The 25,722-nt window shown below is 54.2% G+C and overlaps 1 protein-coding gene across 5 annotated transcripts in view; it reads right to left on the bottom strand.

Moving 5' to 3' along the window:
- The window catches only part of LOC141058762 (pleckstrin homology domain-containing family G member 4B-like), a 120,087-nt gene extending 96,077 nt beyond the window's left edge, over positions 1-24,010 (bottom strand). The window contains exon 1 of one of the 5 annotated variants that reach the window (XM_073554970.1): positions 23,675-24,010. In XM_073554970.1, the coding sequence (XP_073411071.1) occupies positions 23,675-23,755 (81 nt within the window). In that variant the 5' untranslated portion in view covers positions 23,756-24,010. Of the gene's footprint in view, positions 1-23,569; positions 23,620-23,674 lie in introns of those variants that run through there. The other 4 variants (XM_073554968.1, XM_073554969.1, XM_073554972.1 and 1 more) reach the window with 4 other exon arrangements.
- Positions 24,011-25,722: the final 1,712 nt, after the last annotated feature.

Below are 25,722 nucleotides of genomic sequence, written 5' to 3'. Positions count from 1 at the left end.
GGGGGCATGGGGAAGAGTGAAACTCATACAGAGGACTGGAAACCCGCAGATTCTGTCACCTTATGCTGTGAATACGAGGGGGCATGGTGAGGGGTGAAACTCATACAGAGGACTGGAAACTCGCAGATTCTGTCACCTTATGCTGCGGATACGAGGGGGCATGGGGAAGAGGGAAACTCATACAGAGGACTGGAAACCCGCAGATTCTGTCACCTTATGCTGCGGATACGAGGGGGCATGGGGAAGAGGGAAACTCATACAGAGGACTGGAAACCCGCAGATTCTGTCACCTTATGCTGCGGATACGAGGGGGCATGGCGAGGGGTGAAACTCATACAGAGGACTGGAAACCCGCAGATTCTGTCACCTTATGCTGCGGATACGAGGGGGCATGGGGAAGAGCGAAACTCATACAGAGGACTGGAAACCCGCAGATTCTGTCACCTTATGCTGCGGATACGAGGGGGCATGGGGAAGAGGGAAACTCATACAGAGGACTGGAAACCCGCAGATTCTGTCACCTTATGCTGCGGATACGAGGGGGCATGGGGAAGAGGGAAACTCATACAGAGGACTGGAAACCCGCAGATTCTGTCACCTTATGCTGCGGATACGAGGGGGCATGGCGAGTGGTGAAACTCATACAGAGGACTGGAAACCCGCAGATTCTGTCACCTTATGCTGTGGATACGAGGGGACATGGCGAGGGGTGAAACTCATACAGAGGACTGGAAACCCGCAGATTCTGTCACCTTATGCTGTGGATACGAGGGGACATGGCGAGGGGTGAAACTCATACAGAGGACTGGAAACCCGCAGATTCTGTCACCTTATGCTGTGGATACGAGGGGACATGGTGAGGGGTGAAACTCATACAGAGGACTGGAAACCCGCAGATTCTGTCACCTTATGCTGCGAATACGAGGGGACATGGCGAGGGGTGAAACTCATACAGAGGACTGGAAACCCGCAGATTCTGTCACCTTATGCTGCGGATACGAGGGGGCATGGGGAAGAGAGAAACTCATACAGAGGACTGGAAACCCGCAGATTCTGTCACCTTATGCTGTGGATACGAGGGGACATGGCGAGGGGTGAAACTCATACAGAGGACTGGAAACCCGCAGATTCTGTCACCTTATGCTGTGGATACGAGGGGACATGGCGAGGGGTGAAACTCATACAGAGGACTGGAAACCCGCAGATTCTGTCACCTTATGCTGTGGATACGAGGGGACATGGTGAGGGGTGAAACTCATACAGAGGACTGGAAACCCGCAGATTCTGTCACCTTATGCTGCGAATACGAGGGGACATGGCGAGGGGTGAAACTCATACAGAGGACTGGAAACCCGCAGATTCTGTCACCTTATGCTGCGGATACGAGGGGGCATGGGGAAGAGAGAAACTCATACAGAGGACTGGAAACCCGCAGATTCTGTCACCTTATGCTGTGGATACGAGGGGGCATGGCGAGGGGTGAAACAACAGTGAAATGTGGCAGAACTTTGCATTACGCTGTGATTGAGCTTCATGTGTGACGGCCGGATGGAAACTTTAGGATCTGTGAGAAACGGAATCTAAAAATAAACAGAAAATCACATTATATGATCTTTACAAAATTAATTTACATTTTATTGCATGAAATAAGTATTTGATCACCGACCAACCAGCAAAATTCTGCTCTTACAGATCTGTTAGTTTTTCTGTAAGGATATGTGCAGACGCTGCGGATTTTGCTGCGGTTCCGCAGCGGTTTTGGCCGCTGCGGACCCGCAGCAGTTTTTGCTGCGGTGTACAGTACCATGATTCCCTATGGGAATCAAAAACCGCAGTGCAGACGGTGCGGAATTTTCCGCGCGGATTATCTGCGGTTTTCAATCCGCAGAAAGAACTGACATGTCAATTCTTTCTGCGGATTCTCCTGCGGTTTGCCATCTCCTCTATTGAGGAGATGAAAACCCGTAGGGCAAAACCGCAGAGCAATCCGCAGGTAAAACCGCAGGTCTTTTGACCTGCGGTTTCACCTGCGGATTTAATAAAATCCGCGCGGATGAATCCGCACATAATCCGCAGCGTGTGCACACAGCCTAAGAAGCCTCCTACTCCGCACTCATTACCTGTATTAATTGCACCTGATTGACCTTGTTACCTGTATAAAAGACACCTGTCCACACACCCAATCACACTCCAACCTATCCACCATGGCCAAGACCAAAGAGCTGTCTAAGGACACTAGGGACAAAATTGTAGACCGACAATAGGCAAGAAGATTGGTGACAAGGCAAAAACTGTTGGCATAATTATTAGAAAATGTGAGAAACAAATGATGACTGTCAATCTTCCTCGATCTGGGGCTCCATGCAGGATCTCGCCTCATGGGGTAAGGATGATTCTGAGAAAGGTCAGGAATCAGCCCAGAACTACATGGGAGGACCTGGTCAATGACCTGAAGAGAGCTGGGACCACAGTCTCAGACATTACTGTTTGTAACACACTACGCCTACAGTGCACACAAGGTTTCCCTGCTCACGCCAGCACATGTCCAGGCCCGTTTGAAGCTTGCCAATGACCATCTGGATGACGCAGAGGTGGCTTGGGAGAAGGTCATGTGGTCAGATGAGGCCAAAATAGGACTTTTTGGTACCAACTCCACTCGTCGTGTTTGGAGGAAGAAAGAGGATGAATACAACCCCCAACAACACCATCCTAACCGTGAAACATGGTGGGGGAAACATCAAAAGATTTTGGCCAACAATCTCCTTCCCTCAGAAAGAGCATTGAAGATGGGTCATGGCTGGGTCTTCCAGGATAGCAATGACACAAAACACACAGCCAGGGCAACTAAGGAGTGGCTTAGCATTTCAAGGTCCTGGAGAGGCCTAGTCAGTGTCCAGACCTGAACCCAATGGAAAATCTTTGGAGGGAGCTGAAACTCAATGTTGTCAATGACAGCCCCGAACCCTGAAAGATCTGGAGAAGAACTGCATGGAGGAGGGGGCCAAAATCCCTGCTGCAGTGTGCGCAAACCTGGTCAAGAACTACAGGAAACGTCCGACCTCTGTAATTGCAAACAGCAGTTTCTGCACCAAATATTAACTTCTGTTTTTCTATTGTATCAAATACTTATTTCATGCAATAAAATGCAAATTAATTATGTAAGAATCCTACAATGTGATCTTCAGGATTGTATTGTTAGATTCTCTCACAGGTGAAGTGTACGTACGATAAAAGTTACAGACCTCTCCATTCTTTGTAGGTGGGAAAACTTGCAAATTCGGCAGAATATCAAATACTTATCCCCCCCCCCCCCCTATATAATGACAACCTCCCCTGTAATAAAAAATATATAAATATAGAACCGAGGACACATTAACTTATGATCGGCTTCTATGTAAATTCGGAGAATTCTGGCGACTCGGCGACTTTCCACAGCTGACTGCATAAATCCCGCAGAGTCATTCCCAGGCAACGAGGGGTTAATCTGGGAGCACTCGGCAGGACAAACTGCAGCGCCATCAGAACTAGCAGACAATGGGCTGTCAGAGATCTGAAGGGTGGGAAAGAGCAGATGGAGAGAACGCAAAGTCAGCGCTCTCATCCCCGGCCACATCGCCCACGCCTGCCGCACCTCGATATACTGGCCGCCATCCCCTGATATTCCACAGGTCCAAAACACACAGAAAAACATTACACACAGGCTTCCACAACGGGGACTACAACTCCCAGCATACACCTGCAATCAGCCATTCACAGCAGGACGCTCATTGTGCCTACCTCAGCCCATAAATCAGGGGCAAGGACAGGAATTGTCCATCGGGAAGAGGGAGTGCAGGACACCCCGGACCCCAGTGAAATCCCTTCTTTCTGGCATCGGCTGTTACTTCAGTTCTTCACCCCTTATTCCCTAATGTTAGAGGAGTGGTCGGCAGCTTGTGCCGTTGTCTCCCCGCAGTACGGATCCAGAGATCGGGGCCTCACTACTCGACGTACATTGTTACTGTCGTTCCTGCAGGGGGCGTGGCTCAGATCCTCAGGGGCGGGCCTTTATGCTGCTCTGAATTACCCTGTGAGCCACGCCCCTTTGGTAAAAACTTTTTTTTTTTTTTTAAAAATCACCGAATAAAAAGGCCTAGATCACCGGGTCTGTGGGCGGATTAAAAAAAAAAAGAATAGTCAAAGGATGAGCGGAAATAAAATAGGAGTGGAGGAGCGGGCCAATCCAGCAGGTCCCAGAGACGCCGGATTATAAGACTTTCACTCCCAGCAGCTCGAGTGCCGTTGTCTGCTTCCAGTCGCCGTTGTCTGCTTCCAGTCGCCGTCCTACTTATCGCAGCTGTTCTGATCCGAGGCGTCACTACATATCTGCGGGTTCTAGGTGCGGAATGTTCTACACTCATCACCGATCCTTGTAACCTCGCAATCAGTGCAGAACACAGAAGCGTCTGACAATAAAACTTTATTAACTATTGAAATCTGGAGCGGCGCTACCCCGGCCAGTCACAGCGACTGCGCCCCGTATAAAGACGACGAAGCCGTAGGAAGCTCCTGGGAAGAGAATGAGATGGAAACCTGGTAACGACACCTAAGGAATCAGGGAAGGCGGCTGCACCAGCCAAGGAGGAATGTCGGCTCAGTCTGGGATGGAGTCCAGTGGGCGGTCCTAATCAGAGATTGACAGCTCAGCTCCTCCCTCCCATGCATTAGGATGAATGACCACAGGCTGGAGATGAACGGCTCATTCCTAGAGGCAGAATTCTGAAAGCAGCTCTGGAAAAGATTATCTTAAGCAGCACAAAAGCCATAAAAATAATATATATATATATATATATATATATATATATATATATATATATATATATATATATATATATATATATATTTGCAAAAAGATGCTCAGGTGTCGGCAGACGAGGCCGAGTGCACCAAAAGGGTTAATCTCTGGCAACAAACTTCCCTTATGCAAAAGTGAGAGCAGTAATGCAAATAAAAGCAGAAAGCAGCGCCCAGAACAAGGGCAAGGACCAGAGCACGGGGGGGAGGGGGAGAAAGGACCGGAGCGCAGGGAGGGAAAAAGGACCAGAGCGCGGGGGGGGGGGGGGGGGGGGGGGAGAAAAGACCAGTGCGCAGGGGGGGGGGGGAGAGAAAGGACCAAAGCGCAAGGGAAAAGCAAGAAACGGAGCACAGGGGGGGGGACCGGAGCGCAGGGAGGGAAAAAGGACCAGAGCGCAGGGGGGAGAAGTGACCCAAAGCGCAGGGGGGGGGGGGGGGGAGGACCAGAGCGCAGGGGGGGGGGGGGGAAGGACCAGAGCGCAGGGGGGGGGGGGAGAAAGGACCAGAGCGCAGGGGGGGGGGGGAGAAAGGACCAGAGCGCAAAGGGGGGGGAGAAAGGACCAGAGCGCGGGGGGGGGGGGGGGGGGAGAAAGGACCAGAGCGCAGGGAGGGAGAAAGGACCAGAGCGCAGGGGGGGAGAAAGAACCAGAGCGCAGGGGGGGAGAAAGAACCAGAGCGCAGGGGGGGGGAGAAATGACCAAAGCACGGGGGGGGGGGGGAAGGACCAGAGCGCAGGGGGGTGAAAGGACCAGAGCGCAGGGGGGGAGCAAGGATCGAAGGATCAGAGCGCGGGGGGGGGGGGGGAGCAAGGACCAGAGCGCAGGGGGGGAGAAAGAACCAGAGCACAGGGGGGGAGAAAGAACCAGAGCACAGGGGGGGAGAAAGGACCAGAGCACAGGGGGGGAGAAATGACCAGAGCGCAGGTGGAGAGCCCGGACCGGAGGGCAGGGGGGAGCAAGGACCGGAGCGCAGGGGGGGAGCAAGGAAAGAAGCGCAGGGGGGGAGCAAGGAACGGAGCGCAGGGGGAGGCAAGGAACGGAGCGCAGGGGGAAGCAAGGAACGGAGCGCAGGGGGAAGCAAGGAACGGAGCGCAGGGGGAAGCAAGGAACGGAGCGCAGGGGGAAGCAAGGAACGGAGCGCAGGGGGGGGGGGAGAAAGGACCAGAGCGCGGGGGGGAGAAAGGACCAGAGCGTAGGAGGGGGAGAAAGGACCAGAGCGCAGGGGGGGAGAAAAGACCAGAGTGCAGGGGGGGGAGAAAGGACCAGAGTGCAGGGGGGGGAGAAAGGACCAGAGCGCAGGGGGGGAGAAAGGACCAGAGCGCAGGGGGGGAGAAAGGACCAGAGCGCAGGGAGGGAGAAAGGACCAGAGCGCAGGGGGGGGGGGGGGGGGGAGAGGATCGGAGCGCAGGGGGGAAAAAGGATCGGAGCGCAGGGGGGAGAAAGGATCCGAGCGCAGGGGGGAGAAAGGATCGGAGCGCAGGGGGGAGAAAGGATCGGAGCGCAGGGGGGAGAAAGGATCGGAGCGCAGGGGGGGAAGGTCGGAGCACAGGTGGTGGGGGAAGGACCAGAGCGCAGGGGAAAAGCAAGGACTGGAGCGCGGGGGGAGAAATGACCAGAGCGCAGGGGGGGGGGGAAGCACCAGAGCGCAGGGGGGGGAGAAAGGACCAGAGCGCAGGGGGAGGGAAGGGACCACAGCGCAGGGGAAAAGCAAGGACCGGAGCGCGGGTGAGGGGGGAGAAATGACCAGAGCGCAGGGGGGGAGAAAGGAACAGAGCGCAGGGGGGAGAAAGGACCAGAGCGCAGGAGGGAGGAAGGACCAGAGCGCAGAGGGGAGGAAGGACCAGAGCGCAGGGGGGAGGAAGGACCGGAGGGCAGGGGGGAGCAAGGAACAGAGCGCAGGGGGGAGCAAGGAACAGAGCGCAGATGGGAGCAAGGAACAGAGCGCAGGGGGGAGCAAGGAACAGAGCGCAGGGGGGAGCAAGGAACGGAGCGCAGGGGGGGAGCAAGGAACGGAGCGCAGGGGGGGGGAGCAAGGAACAGAGCGCAGGGGGGAGTAAGAAACGGAGCACAGGAGGAAGCAAGCAAAAAAGAGCTGCCGGCATTATCTAACAGCTCCTCCGGTCTCAGCTGCTTGGCCCCTATGATTTGTTGGTCAGAGCGATACTGCAGATAGAGCGGCGTTACTTGGTGGGGACGACACACGACTGTTGCATCACTTTCCTGGAAGCTGCGGACAGTGGGGATCGTTCAGTACTGCAGGTCCAGAATAGTCCAGCATCTCCGCGTCCGTCCCCGGAGGCTGTAAATAGCCCTGTGTGTATATATACAGCTCTGGCAAAAATTAAGAGCCCACTGCACAGTCCTAAAAATCCGCTTCTCTCCATGTCTGACGGCCATTCCGTTCCAGTGTCAGTTGAATTCCAACCAGAGTCCACCTCATTCTACTTAATGTGCTTCTGATTAGGTGATCACCTGAACCAAATCTTATCTAACGAAGGAAAGTATAAAAATCCCTGCTGTGGTGTTCACAATCCTCCTGCAATAGGACAAGCTGGACGGCAAAACAAGTGCTAGTAATATCCCAAAAGAAAAAGGAAGGAAAAAATAACTTGTAACCATGCCAAAGGAGTTGAAAAGAAAAGTCTTGAGAGAGGAAAAGAAGGGCTCAATTTTGGCTTTACTAGCGGAGGAATACAGTGATTGTCATGTTGCCTCCATCCTTAAAGTTTCTAAGACGTCAGTCCATTACAACAAAGTCAAGCAGCTGACATTGGTGACAACAAAGCTACAGACCGGCAGAGGGCGAAAACGACTCTCCACTGACCGGGATGACCGTCATCTTATTCGAATGTCACTCAGCAAGCGCAGGATGACATCAAGTGACCTACAAAAGAAATGGTAGCTGGGGTGAAGTGCACGGCAACAACAGTTTGTAACAGGCTCCTAGAGGCTGGACTCAAGTCATGTAAAGCTAGAAAAAAGCCTTTCATCAATGAGAAGCAAAGGAGAGCCAGGCTGAAGTTTTCCAAAGACCATAGAGGATTGCAGTAAGGTAATCTTCCCTGATGAGTCTAATTTTCAGCTTTGCCCAGCACCTGGTCCTCGAACGGTTAGACGGAGACCTGGAGAGGCGTACAAGCCACAGTGTCTTGCACCCACTGTGAAATTTGGTGGCGGATCGGTGATGATCTGGGGATGCTTCAGCAAGGGTGGAATTGGGCAGGTTCATCTTTGTGAAGGACGTATGAATCAAGCCGCATACAAGGTTATCCTGGGAAAACAGCTGATTCCTTCTGCTCAGGCAATGTTCGCCAACTCTGAGGACAATGCACCCTGCCACACAGCTAGGGCAATCATTGTGTGGATGAAGGACCACCACATCCAAAAATGGCCAGCCCGATCTCCAGACCTGAACCCCACTGAAAACCTCTGGAATGTAATCAAGAGGGCGATGGAGAGTCACAAGCCATCAGACATAGAAGAACTGCTGACATGTGTGAACCAGGAGCGGCATAAGGTCACCCAGAAGCCGCGTGAGATACTGGAGGAAAGCAGCCAAGACACAGGAAAGCTGGGATTAACAATCATGGGGATTCCACAGAACATTGATTTCTGAACTCTTCCTGAGGTAAAGCACTAGTATTGTTGTATCTAAATGACTATGAACTTGCTTTCTTAGCATTATTTGAGGTCTGCATGTTTTTGTTCTTTCGACCATTTCTCATTTTCTGAAAATAAATGCAAAATTTATTGCTTGGAGATTCGGAGACATGTTACCAGTAGTTTATAGAATAAAAGAGCAATTTACATTTTACTCAAAAATATAAAGAGAAAAATCAGAGAAACGGAACACTGTGCAGCGGGCTCTCAACATTTCCCAGAGCTTTATATGCCTGAACACAACAGACACTGCTGAAAAGAATAAAGGGAACACTTCAACAACAGAATATAACTCCGGGTAAACCAATCTTCTCTGAAATCAAACTGTCCACTTAGGAAGCAGCACTGACTGACAATGTCACATGCTGCTGTGCAAACGGAATAGACAACAGATGGAAATTATTGGCAATTATCCAGACACCCTCAATAAAGGAGTGGTTCTGCAGGTGGGGACCACAGACCACATCTCAGCACCAATGCTTTCTGGTTGATGTTTTGGTCACTTTTGAATGTTGGTTGTGCTTTCACACTCGTGGTAGCATGAGACGGACTCTACAACCCACACAAGTGGCTCAGGTAGTGCAGCTCATCCAGGATGGCACATCAATGCGAGCTGTGGCAAGAAGGTTCACTGTGTATGTCAGCGTAGAGTTCAGAGGCTGGAGGCGCTACCAGGAGACGTGGAGGGGGCCATAGGAGGGCAACAACCCAGCAGCAGGACCGCTACCTCTGCCTCTGTGCAAGGAGGAACAGAGCCCTGCAAAATGACCTCCAGCAGGCTGTGAGCACAACCCCCATCTGTGGACTTCGGGCCCTCAGACCATCCTCATGGAGTCGATTTTGAACCGTTTGTGCAGACACATGCCCATTTATGGCCTCCTGGAGGTCAGCATGTGAAATTGATTGTCAGTCAGTGCTGCTTCCTAAGTGGACAGCTTGATTTCACAGAAGTTTGATTTACTTGGAGTTATATTCTGTTGTTAAAGTGTTCCCTTTATTTTTTTGAGCAGTGTATAAACTCAGTACACCCCGCTTGAAAATACCCCTGTACTGGTGACCACTGAGCCGATCACAGCCACGCTGCTCACTAATGTGTCTGAGGTCTCGTCAATAGCACTCATCATTGTGAGATCAGTGTTTAACCCTTCACATTCCCCAGACACCAAGTTTACCATGATGACAATGGAGGCGGCGCTCAGTTACGTGAAGAGACGGGAGAGGCCAGAAATGAAAGAGGAGCGAAAACCTCCAGACAAAAGGTAAATATCCGGATCTGCATAGGGAGCAGAGAGATGGCGAAACCATGCACGATGCAGAGGCTGCACCCTGAATAGTGAGCGCAGCTCTGGAGTCTAATACAGGAGGTAACTCAGGATCAGTAATGTATGTCCACAGTGACTGCACCAGCAGAATAGTGAGTGCAGCTCTGGGGTATAATACAGGATGTAACTCAGGATCAGTAATGTAATGTATGTACACAGTGACTGCACCAGCAGAATAGTGAGTGCAGCTCTGGAGTATAATACAGGATGTAACTCAGGATCAGTAATGTAATGTATGTACACAGTGACTGCACCAGCAGAATAGTGAGTGCAGCTCTGGGGTATAATACAGGAGGTAACTCAGGATCAGTAATGTAATGTATGTACACAGTGACTGCACCAGCAGAATAGTGAGCGCAGCTCTGGGGTATAATACAGGATGTAACTCAGGATCAGTAATGTATGTCCACAGTGACTGCACCAGCAGAATAGTGAGTGCAGCTCTGGAGTATAATACAGGATGTAACTCAGGATAAGTAATGTATGTACACAGTGACTGCACCAGCAGAATAGTGAGTGCAGCTCTGGAGTATAATACAGGATGTAACTCAGGATCAGTAATGTAATGTATGTACACAGTGACTGCACCAGCAGAATAGTGAGTGCAGCTCTGGAGTATAATACAGGAGGTAACTCAGAATCAGTAATGTAATGTATGTACACAGTGACTGCACCAGCAGAATAGTGAGTGCAGCTCTGGGGTATAATGCGGGGTGTATCTCAGGATCAGTAATGTAATGTATGTACACAGTGACTGCACCAGCAGAATAGTGAGCGCAGCTCTGGAGTATAATACAGGAGGTAACTCAGGATCAGTAATGTAATGTATGTACACAGTGACTGCACCAGCAGAATAGTGAGTGCAGCTCTGGAGTATAATACAGGATGTATCTCAGGATCAGTAATGTAATGTATGTACACAGTGACTGCACCAGCAGAATAGTGAGTGCAGCTCTGGAGTATAATACAGGATGTATCTCTGGATCAGTAATGTAATGTATGTACACAGTGACTGCACCAGGAGAATAGTGAGTGCAGCTCTGGAGTATAATACAGGATGTAACTCAGGCTCAGTAATGTAATGTACGTACACAGTGACTGCACCAGCAGAATAGTGAGTGCAGCTCTGGGGTATAATACAGGAGGTAACTCAGGATCAGTAATGTAATGTATGTACACAGTGACTGCACCAGCAGAATAGTGAGTGCAGCTCTGGGGTATAATACAGGAGGTAACTCAGGATCAGTAATGTAATATATGCATACAGTGACTGCACCAGCAGAATAGTGAGTGCAGCTCTGGAGTATAATACAGGATGTAACTCAGGATCAGTAATGTATGTACACAGTGACTGCACCAGCAGAATAGTGAGCGCAGCTCTGGAGTATAATACAGGAGGTAACTCAGGATCAGTAATGTAATGTATGCATACAGTGACAGCACCAGCAGAATAGTGAGTGCAGCTCTGGAGTATAATACAGGATGTAACTCAGGATCAGTAATGTAATGTATGTACACAGTGACTGCACCAGCAGAATAGTGAGTGCAGCTCTGGAGTATAATACAGGATGTAACTCAGGATCAGTAATGTAATGTATGTACACAGTGACTGCACCAGCAGAATAGTGAGTGAAGCTCTGGAGTATAATACAGGATGTAACTCAGGATCAGTAATGTATGTACACAGTGACTGCACCAGCAGAATAGTGAGTGAAGCTCTGGAGTATAATACAGGATGTAACTCAGGATCAGTAATGTATGTACACAGTGACTGCACCAGCAGAATAGTGAGCGCAGCTCTGGAGTATAATACAGGAGGTACATGTGGGGCGGTGGATCATACAATGCTGGCATCTCTGCGGTGTTTCCACGACTGTTGGGTTTAAATATTATTCTTATCAATACAGCTTAATGCCGGAGATGCAAGTACAAACAATTTCCTCTTTTTCTCGGCACACCTGGGCGGCTCAGGGAAATACCAGCCCCCGGCACCTGTCCTATTCCCTTGCCTTCCGGCCGCACCGCTGTCCAGTATCTGGTCCCTGACACACGGTGCCGCAGTGCCTGCAGCGCGGCAGACTCCGGGTCACCAGCCTCGGCTCATTCTACACTGGCACCGACCCAGATTAAACGTTTCTTTCCTCTCAGGGCAGCGCCGTCCTTCCCACGGTAGGACTCAGAGCCTGCGCCTGATCCTCTGAAGGAGCTCATGTCCTGCACTGGGGCATTCTGGAGACGGGCACTGCGCACGGGTCTGCTCTAGGGCCAGGTGCAAACGGGTGATAGGAAGGGAAGCCGCCGCTGTGCCGGGACGCTTGTGATGCTGGGCACATCTCCAGCCGGCACCAGTATACTTGGTGCCCCGCACACCACCAGTCTGCGTCAGTGTCCTGGCACATTATGCCACCGCCACTCACTACATCACAAGCACATAATCAGTACCACAACACTCCTTCAGAGTGTCATATTCAGTGCACCGCAGGCGCCCGGCAGAGATCCTGGCACAGCCAATGGTGGCCGGCGAGTTACCGGAAACACCGGGCAGTCACTTCTCGGATCGATGTGATCCAGTACATCACCAGTCTGCCCAGCGGCCACTGTCCGGGGGGCACCGGTGCCCTGCATGAGCCAATCAGGATGCTCCGCAGGTCAGTCACACTGATAAACATCTGCGTCCAGGAAGGCGCCGCTGATCTCCCAGGGTATAAACACCGCTCTGTAGACATTCACCCAGGTGACAACCTCCAACGCCACCATTACTGCCCCCACACAACCCAAGGACACAACACACTGACGTATCATGGCCGAGAGGGACACAACCACCATAAATACGGACACACCGAGCGTACATGCGTCAGAAAAATGGTGGAGGAGCAGCACAACCCTCACAGGGCACGAAAACCCAAACACGACTGACAGCGACAAGCAGGACCCCACACCCGACAGTGACAAAAACCACACAGCGCTCGACACGTCACAGACACGGCGCACGCTGCACATCACAGACACGGCGCACGCTGCACATCACAGACACGGCGCACGCTGCACATCACAGACACGACACGGAGCACATCACAGACACGGCACGGAGCACATCACAGACACGGCGCACGCTGCACATCACAGACACAGCGCACGCTGCACATCACAGACACGACACGGAGCACATCACAGACACGACACGGAGCACATCACAGACACGACACGGAGCACATCACAGACACGGCACGGAGCACATCACAGACACGGCGCACGCTGCACATCACAGACACGGCGCACGCTGCACATCACAGACACGACACGGAGCACATCACAGACACGACACGGAGCACATCACAGACACGGCACGGAGCACATCACAGACACGGCGCACGCTGCACATCACAGACACGGCGCACGCTGCACATCACAGACACGACACGGAGCACATCACAGACACGGCGCACACAGCAAATCACAGACACGGCGCACGCTGCACATCACAGACACGACACGGAGCACATCACAGACACGGCGCACACAGCAAATCACAGACACGGCACACGCTGCAGATCACAGACACGACACGGAGCACATCACAGACACGACACGGCACACGCTGCACATCACAGACACGACACGGCACACGCTGCACATCACAGACACGACACACGCTGCACATCACAGACACGGCGCACGCTGCACATCACAGACACGACACGGCACACGCTGCACATCACAGACACGGCACACGCTGCACATCACAGACACGACACGGAGCACATCACAGACACGACACGGCACACGCTGCACATCACAGACACGACACGGAGCACATCACAGACACGGCGCACACAGCAAATCACAGACACGGCGCACACAGCAAATCACAGACACGGCGCACGCTGCACATCACAGACACGACACGGAGCACACAGCAAATCACAGACACGACACGGAGCACACTACACATCACAGACACGACACGGCACACACTGCACATCACAGACACGACACGGCACACGCTGCACATCACAGACACGACACGGCACACGCTGCACATCACAGACACGACACGGAGCACATCACAGACACGACACGGAGCACATCACAGACACGACACGGCACACGCTGCACATCACAGACACGACACGGAGCACATCACAGACACGACACGGAGCACATCACAGACACGACACGGCACACGCTGCACATCACAGACACGACACGGCACACGCTGCACATCACAGACACGACACGGAGCACACTACACATAACAGACACGACACGGAGCACATCACAGACACGACACGGCACACGCTGCACATCACAGACACGACACGGCACACGCTGCACATCACAGACACGACACGGAGCACACTACACATCACAGACACGACACGGAGCACACTACACATCACAGACACGACACGGAGCACACTACACATCACAAACACGACACGGCGCACACTACACATCACAGACACGACACAGAGCACACTACACATCACAGACACGACACGGAGCACGCTACACATCACAGACACGACACGGAGCACACTACACATCACAAACACGACACGGCGCACACTACACATCACAGACACGACACGGAGCACTCTACACATCACAGACACGACACGGAGCACTCTACACATCACAGACACGACACGGCACACTACACATCACAGACACGACACGGAGCACACTACACATCACAGACACGACACGGCGCACACTACACATCACAGACACGACACGGAGCACGCTGCACATCACAGACACGACACGGAGCACACTACACATCACAGACACGACACGGAGCACACTACACATCACAGACACGACACGGAGCACACTACACATCACAGACACGACACGGCACACTACACATCACAGACACGACACGGAGCACACTACACATCACAGACACGACACGGCGCACACTACACATCACAGACACGACACGGAGCACGCTGCACATCACAGACACGACACGGAGCACACTACACATCACAGACACGACACGGAGCACGCTACACATCACAGACACAACACGGAGCACGCTACACATCACAGACACGACACGGAGCACTCTACACATCACAGACACGACACGGAGCACACTACACATCACAGACACGACACGGAGCACACTACACATCACAGACACGACACGGAGCACACTACACATCACAGACACGACACGGCACACACTGCACATCACAGACACGACACGGCACACGCTGCACATCACAGACACGACACGGCACACGCTGCACATCACAGACACGACACGGAGCACATCACAGACACGACACGGAGCACATCACAGACACGACACGGCACACGCTGCACATCACAGACACGACACGGAGCACATCACAGACACGACACGGAGCACATCACAGACACGACACGGTACACGCTGCACATCACAGACACGACACGGCACACGCTGCACATCACAGACACGACACGGAGCACACTACACATCACAGACACGACACGGAGCACATCACAGACACGACACGGCACACGCTGCACATCACAGACACGACACGGCACACGCTGCACATCACAGACACGACACGGAGCACACTACACATCACAGACACGACACGGAGCACACTACACATCACAGACACGACACGGAGCACACTACACATCACAGACACGACACGGAGCACATCACAGACACGACACGGAGCACATCACAGACACGACACGGAGCACATCACAGACACGACACGGCACACGCTGCACATCACAGACACGACACGGCACACGCTGCACATCACAGACATGACACGGAGCACACTACACATCACAGACACGACACGGAGCACACTACACATCACAGACACGACACGGAGCACATCACAGACACGACACGGCACACGCTGCACATCACAGACACGACACGGAGCACACTACACATCACAGACACGACACGGAGCACATCACAGACACGACACGGCACACGCTGCACATCACAGACACGACACGGCACACGCTGCACATCACAGACACGACACGGCACACGCTGCACATCACAGACACGACACGGAGCACACTACACATCACAGACACGACACGGAGCACTCTACACATCACAGACACGACACGGAGCACACTACACATCACAAACACGACACGGCGCACACTACACATCACAGACACGACACGGAGCACTCTACACATCACAGACACGACACGGCACACTACACATCACAGACACGACACGGAGCACACTACACATCACAGACACGACACGGCGCACACTACACATCACAGACACGACACGGAGCACGCTGCACATCACAGACACGACACGGAGCACACTACACATCACAGACACGACACGGAGCACACTACACATCACAGACACGACACGGAGCACACTACACATCACAGACACGACACGGCACACTACACATCACAGACACGACACGGAGCACACTACACATCACAGACACGACACGGAGCACACTACACATCACAGACACGACACGGCGCACACTACACATCACAGACACGACACGGAGCACGCTGCACATCACAGACACGACACGGAGCACACTACACATCACAGACACGACACGGAGCACGCTACACATCACAGACACAACACGGAGCACACTACACATCACAGACACGACACGGAGCACACTACACATCACAGACACGACACGGAGCACACTACACATCACAGACACGACACGGAGCACACTACACATCACAGACACGACACGGAGCACGCTGCACATCACAGACACGACACGGAGCACACTACACATCACAGACACGACACGGAGCACACTACACATCACAGACACGACACGGAGCACACTACACATCACAGACACGACACGGAGCACACTGCACATCACAGACACGGAGCACACTGCACATCACAGACACGGAGCACACTGCACATCACAGACACGGAGCACACTGCACATCACAGACACGGAGCACACTGCACATCACAGACACGGAGCACACTGCACATCACAGACACGGAGCACACTGCACATCACAGACACGGAGCACACTGCACATCACAGACACGGAGCACACTGCACATCACAGACACGGAGCACACTGCACATCACAGACACGGAGCACACTGCACATCACAGACACGGAGCACACTGCACATCACAGACACGGAGCACACTGCACATCACAGACACGGAGCACACTACACATCACAGACACGACACGGAGCACACTACACATCACAGACACGGAGCACACTGCACATCACAGACACGACACGGCGCACACTACACATCACAGACACGACACGGAGCACACTACACATCACAGACACGACACGGAGCACACTACACATCACAGACACGGAGCACACTACACATCACAGACACGACACGGCGCACACTACACATCACAGACACGACACGGCGCACACTACACATCACAGACACGACACGGAGCACACTACACATCACAGACACGACACGGAGCACGCTGCACATCACAGACACGACACGGAGCACACTACACATCACAGACACGACACGGAGCACACTACACATCACAGACACGACACGGAGCACACTGCACATCACAGACACGGAGCACACTGCACATCACAGACACGGAGCACACTGCACATCACAGACACGACACGGCGCACACTACACATCACAGACACGACACGGCGCACACTACACATCACAGACACGGAGCACACTACACATCACAGACACGACACGGAGCACACTGCACATCACAGACACGACACGGAGCACACTACACATCACAGACACGACACGGAGCACACTACACATCACAGACACGACACGGAGCACACTACACATCACAGACACGACACGGAGCACACTGCACATCACAGACACGACACGGAGCACACTACACATCACAGACACGACACGGAGCACACTACACATCACAGACACGACACGGAGCACACTACACATCACAGACACGACACGGAGCACACTGCACATCACAGACACGACACGGAGCACACTACACATCACAGACACGACACGGAGCACACTGCACATCACAGACACGGACCACACTACACATCACAGACACGACACGGAGCACACTACACATCACAGACACGACACGGAGCACACTACACATCACAGACACGACACGGAGCACACTGCACATCACAGACACGACACGGAGCACACTACACATCACAGACACAACACGGAGCACACTGCACATCACAGACACGGACCACACTACACATCACAGACACGACACGGAGCACACTACACATCACAGACACGACACGGAGCACACTACACATCACAGACACGACACGGAGCACACTACACATCACAGACACGACATGGAGCACACTGCACATCACAGACACGGAGCACACTACACATCACAGACACGACACGGAGCACACTACACATCACAGACACGACACGGAGCACACTACACGGAGCACACTGCACATCACAGACACAGAGCACACTACACATCACAGACACGGCACGGAGCACACTGCACATCACAGACACGACACGGAGCACACTACACATCACAGACACGACACGGCACACTACACATCACAGACACGACACGGAGCACACTACACATCACAGACACGACACGGAGCACACTACACATCACAGACACGACACGGAGCACACTACACATCACAGACACGACACGGAGCACACTACACATCACAGACACGACACGGAGCACTCTACACATCACAGACACGACACGGAGCACACTACAGATCACAGACACGACACGGAGCACACTACACATCACAGACACGACACGGAGCACTCTACACATCACAGACACGACACGGCACACTACACATCACAGACACGACACGGCACACTACACATCACAGACACGACACGGAGCACACTACACATCACAGACACGACACGGAGCACACTACACATCACAGACACGACACGGCACACACTACACATCACAGACACGACACGGAGCACACTACACATCACAGACACGACACGGAGCACACTACACATCACAGACACGACACGGAGCACACTACACATCACAGACACGGAGCACACTACACATCACAGACACGACACGGAGCACACTACACATCACAGACACGGAGCACACTACACATCACAGACACGACACGGAGCACACTACACATCACAGACACGACACGGAGCACGCTACACATCACAGACACGACACGGAGCACACTACACATCACAGACACGACACGGAGCACACTACACATCACAGACACGGAGCACACTACACATCACAGACACGACACGGCACACACTACACATCACAGACACGACACGGAGCACACTACACATCACAGACACGACACGGAGCACACTACACATCACAGACACGACACGGAGCACACTACACATCACAGACACGACACGGAGCACACTACACATCACAGACACGGAGCACACTACACATCACAGACACGACACGGAGCACGCTACACATCACAGACACGACACGGAGCACACTACACATCACAGACACGACACGGCACACACTACACATCACAGACACGACACGGAGCACACTACACATCACAGACACGACACGGAGCACACTACACATCACAGACACGACACGGCACACTACACATCACAGACACGACACGGAGCACACTACACATCACAGACACGACACGGAGCACACTACACATCACAGACACGACACGGAGCACACTACACATCACAGACACGACACGGAGCACGCTGCACATCACAGACATGACACGGAGCACGCTACACATCACAGACACGACACGGCACACTACACATCACAGACACGACACGGAGCACACTACACATCACAGACACGACACGGAGCACACTACACATCACAGACACGACACGGAGCACACTACACATCACAGACACGACACGGAGCACACTACACATCACAGACACGACACGGAGCACACTACACATCACAGACACGACACGGAGCACACTACACATCACAGACACGACACGGAGCACACTGCACATCACAGACACGACACGGAGCACACTACACATCACAGACACGACACGGAGCACACTACACATCACAGACACGACACGGAGCACACTACACATCACAGACACGACACGGAGCACACTACACATCACAGACACGACACGGAGCACACTACACATCACAGACACGACACGGAGCACACTACACATCACAGACACGACACGGAGCACACTACACATCACAGACACGACACGGAGCACACTACACATCACAGACACGACACGGAGCACACTACACATCACAGACACGACACGGAGCACACTACACATCACAGACACGACACGGAGCACACTACACATCACAGACACGACACGGCACACACTACACATCACAGACACGACACGGCACACACTACACATCACAGACACGACACGGAGCACACTACACATCACAGACACGGAGCACACTACACATCACAGACACGACACGGAGCACACTACACATCACAGACACGACACGGAGCACACTACACATCACAGACACGACACGGAGCACACTACACATCACAGACACGACATGGCACACACTACACATCACAGACACGACACGGCACACACTACACATCACAGACACGACACGGAGCACACTACACATCACAGACACGGAGCACACTACACATCACAGACACGACACGGAGCACACTACACATCACAGACACGACACGGAGCACACTACACATCACAGACACGACACGGAGCACACTACACATCACAGACACGACACGGAGCACACTACACATCACAGACACGGAGCACACTACACATAACAGACACGACACGGCACACACTACACATCACAGACACGACACGGAGCACGCTGCACATCACAGACACGACACGGAGCACACTACACATCACAGACACGACACGGCACACACTACACATCACAGACACGACACGGAGCACACTGCACATCACAGACACGACACGGAGCACACTACACATCACAGACACGACACGGCACACACTACACATCACAGACACGACACGGAGCACACTACACATCACAGACACGACACGGAGCACACTGCACATCACAGACACGACACGGCACACACTACACATCACAGACACGACACGGAGCACACTACACATCACAGACACGACACGGAGCACACTGCACATCACAGACACGACACGGAGCACACTGCACATCACAGACACGACACGGCACACACTACACATCACAGACACGACACGGAGCACACTACACATCACAGACACGACACGGAGCACACTACACATCACAGACACGACACGGCACACACTACACATCACAGACACGACACGGAGCACACTGCACATCACAGACACGACACGGAGCACACTACACATCACAGACACGACACGGCACACACTACACATCACAGACACGACACGGAGCACACTACACATCACAGACACGACACGGAGCACACTACACATCACAGACACGACACGGAGCACACTACACATCACAGACACGACACGGAGCACACTACACATCACAGACACGACACGGAGCACACTACACATCACAGACACGACACGGAGCACACTACACATCACAGACACGACACGGCACACACTACACATCACAGACACGACACGGAGCACACTGCACATCACAGACACGACACGGAGCACACTACACATCACAGACACGACACGGCACACACTACACATCACAGACACGACACGGAGCACACTACACATCACAGACACGACACGGCACACACTACACATCACAGACACGACACGGAGCACACTACACATCACAGACACGACACGGAGCACACTGCACATCACAGACACGACACGGAGCACACTGCACATCACAGACACGACACGGAGCACACTACACATCACAGACACGACACGGAGCACACTACACATCACAGACACGGAGCACACTACACATCACAGACACGACACGGAGCACACTACACATCACAGACACGACACGGCACACACTACACATCACAGACACGACATGGAGCACACTACACATCACAGACACGACACGGAGCACACTACACATCACAGACACGACACGGAGCACACTACACATCACAGACACGGAGCACACTACACATCACAGACACGACACGGAGCACACTGCACATCACAGACACGACACGGAGCACACTACACATCACAGACACGACACGGCACACTACACATCACAGACACGACACGGAGCACACTACACATCACAGACACGACACGGAGCACACTACACATCACAGACACGGAGCACACTACACATCACAGACACGACACGGAGCACACTACACATCACAGACACGACACGGAGCACACTACACATCACAGACACGACACGGAGCACACTGCACATCACAGACACGACACGGAGCACACTGCACATCACAGACACGACACGGCACACACTACACATCACAGACACGACACGGAGCACACTACACATCACAGACACGACACGGAGCACACTGCACATCACAGACACGACACGGAGCACACTACACATCACAGACACGACACGGAGCACACTACACATCACAGACACGGAGCACACTACACATCACAGACACGACACGGCACACTACACATCACAGACACGACACGGAGCACACTACACATCACAGACACGACACGGAGCACACTACACATCACAGACACGGAGCACACTACACATCACAGACACGACACGGAGCACACTACACATCACAGACACGACACGGAGCACACTACACATCACAGACACGACACGGAGCACACTGCACATCACAGACACGACACGGAGCACACTGCACATCACAGACACGACACGGCACACACTACACATCACAGACACGACACGGAGCACACTACACATCACAGACACGACACGGAGCACACTGCACATCACAGACACGACACGGAGCACACTACACATCACAGACACGACACGGAGCACACTACACATCACAGACACGACACGGAGCACACTGCACATCACAGACACGACACGGAGCACACTGCACATCACAGACACGACACGGAGCACACTACACATCACAGACACGACACGGCACACACTACACATCACAGACACGACACGGAGCACACTACACATCACAGACACGACACGGAGCACACTGCACATCACAGACACGACACGGAGCACACTACACATCACAGACACGACACGGAGCACACTACACATCACAGACACGACACGGAGCACACTACACATCACAGACACGACACGGAGCACACTACACATCACAGACACGACACGGAGCACACTACACATCACAGACACGACACGGAGCACACTACACATCACAGACACGACACGGAGCACACTGCACATCACAGACACGACACGGAGCACACTACACATCACAGACACGACACGGAGCACACTACACATCACAGACACGACACGGAGCACACTACACATCACAGACACGACACGGAGCACACTACACATCACAGACACGACACGGAGCACACTACACATCACAGACACGACACGGCACACTACACATCACAGACACGACACGGAGCACACTACACATCACAGACACGACACGGAGCACACTACACATCACAGACACGACACGGAGCACACTACACATCACAGACACGACACGGAGCACACTGCACATCACAGACACGACACGGAGCACACTACACATCACAGACACGGAGCAGATAAGACACAGATATCACATCACAGTAACAAACTGTCAACCAGTTAAGTTACAAGCACAAGAGCCATCATCACCCCGAGCATCAGAGACGCCGCACAGCTCTCACATGCCGCACGGCTCTCGGGCTCTGTGCACACGCTGCTGCTGCCGCCGCTCACCATGTCTCCGGCTCCTCCGCTCACCTCGCTGCCATCTTCAGCAGTGAGAGTCGCTGCGCGCTCCCGGCCCCGCCCCCTCATGCGCAGCGCGGACAACGGCCACAGGGGGGAGTGCGAGGGCCGGCGGCGCTGTCCCCGGGGCTGCAGAACTACAAGGCCCAGCAGCAGGCGGCAGGTCAGGACATGTTGGGGACTGGAGCGTTATAACAGAGCTGCTGCATGAAGCTGTCAGTGTCGTCCTCACAGGGGCCACACAGGAGCTGTCAGTGAGTGGAGACTGAATCCTGACATCGGGCAGAGAGGTGAAACATCAGCAGGAGGCGATTATAGGGGTCCAGGAGTGGAGACCCCAAAATCAGCCGCACTGTCATCCACACTGGCAGCCATGGGGCGGCACGCCCGTCACCGATCCCAGTCACACTGACCCCACGGTGGTCAGAGGGATCCCAGGCGCCGGACCCATCACACGGCTCCAGCCCCATCACAAGGCTCCAGCCCCATCACACGGCGCCGGACCCATCACAAGGCTCCAGCCCCATCACACGGCGCCGGACCCATCACACGGCTCCGGACCCATCACACGGCGCCGGACCCATCACAAGGCTCCAGCCCCATCACACGGCGCCGGACCCATCACACGGCGCCGGACCCATCACACGGCGCCGGACCCATCACAAGGCTCCAGCCCCATCACAAGGCGCCGGACCCATCACAAGGCGCCGGACCCATCACAAGGCTCCAGCCCCATCACACGGCGCCGGACCCATCACACGGCGCCGGACCCATCACACGGCGCCGGACCCATCACAAGGCGCCGGACCCATCACAAGGCTCCAGCCCCATCACACGGCGCCGGACCCATCACAAGGCTCCAGCCCCATCACACGGCGCCGGACCCATCACAAGGCTCCAGCCCCATCACACGGCGCCGGACCCATCACACGGCTCCAGCCCCATCACACGGCGCCGGACCCATCACAAGGCTCCAGCCCCATCACACGGCGCCGGACCCATCACACGGCGCCGGACCCATCACACGGCGCCGGACCCATCACACGGCGCCGGACCCATCACACGGCGCCGGACCCATCACACGGCGCCGGACCCATCACAAGGCTCCAGCCCCATCACACGGCGCCGGACCCATCACAAGGCTCCAGCCCCATCACAAGGCTCCAGCCCCATCACAAGGCTCCAGCCCCATCACACGGCGCCGGACCCATCACAAGGCTCCAGCCCCATCACACGGCGCCGGACCCATCACAAGGCTCCAGCCCCATCACAAGGCTCCAGCCCCATCACACGGCGCCGGACCCATCACAAGGCTCCAGCCCCATCACACGGCGCCGGACCCATCACAAGGCTCCAGCCCCATCACACGGCGCCGGACCCATCACACGGCGCCGGACCCATCACACGGCGCCGGACCCATCACACGGCGCCGGACCCATCACACGGCGCCGGACCCATCACAAGGCGCCGGACCCATCACACGGCGCCAGACCCATCACAAGGCTCCAGCCCCATCACACGGCGCCGGACCCATCACAAGGCTCCAGCCCCATCACAAGGCTCCAGCCCCATCACACGGCGCCGGACCCATCACAAGGCTCCAGCCCCATCACACGGCGCCGGACCCATCACAAGGCTCCAGCCCCATCACACGGCGCCGGACCCATCACACGGCGCCGGACCCATCACACGGCGCCGGACCCATCACACGGCGCCGGACCCATCACACGGCGCCGGACCCATCACAAGGCGCCGGACCCATCACACGGCGCCAGACCCATCACAAGGCTCCAGCCCCATCACACGGCGCCGGACCCATCACAAGGCTCCAGCCCCATCACAAGGCTCCAGCCCCATCACAAGGCTCCAGCCCCATCACAAGGCTCCAGCCCCATCACACGGCGCCGGACCCATCACACGGCGCCGGACCCATCACACGGCGCCGGACCCATCACACGGCGCCGGACCCATCACACGGCGCCGGACCCATCACAAGGCGCCGGACCCATCACAAGGCGCCGGACCCATCACACGGC

Source organism: Dendrobates tinctorius, unplaced genomic scaffold, assembly GCF_039654945.1.
Source record: "Dendrobates tinctorius isolate UK_male_01 unplaced genomic scaffold, ASM3965494v1 ptg000214l, whole genome shotgun sequence".
Lineage (NCBI taxonomy): Eukaryota > Metazoa > Chordata > Amphibia > Anura > Dendrobatidae > Dendrobates > Dendrobates tinctorius.
This window is presented reverse-complemented; position numbering and strand designations above follow the sequence as displayed.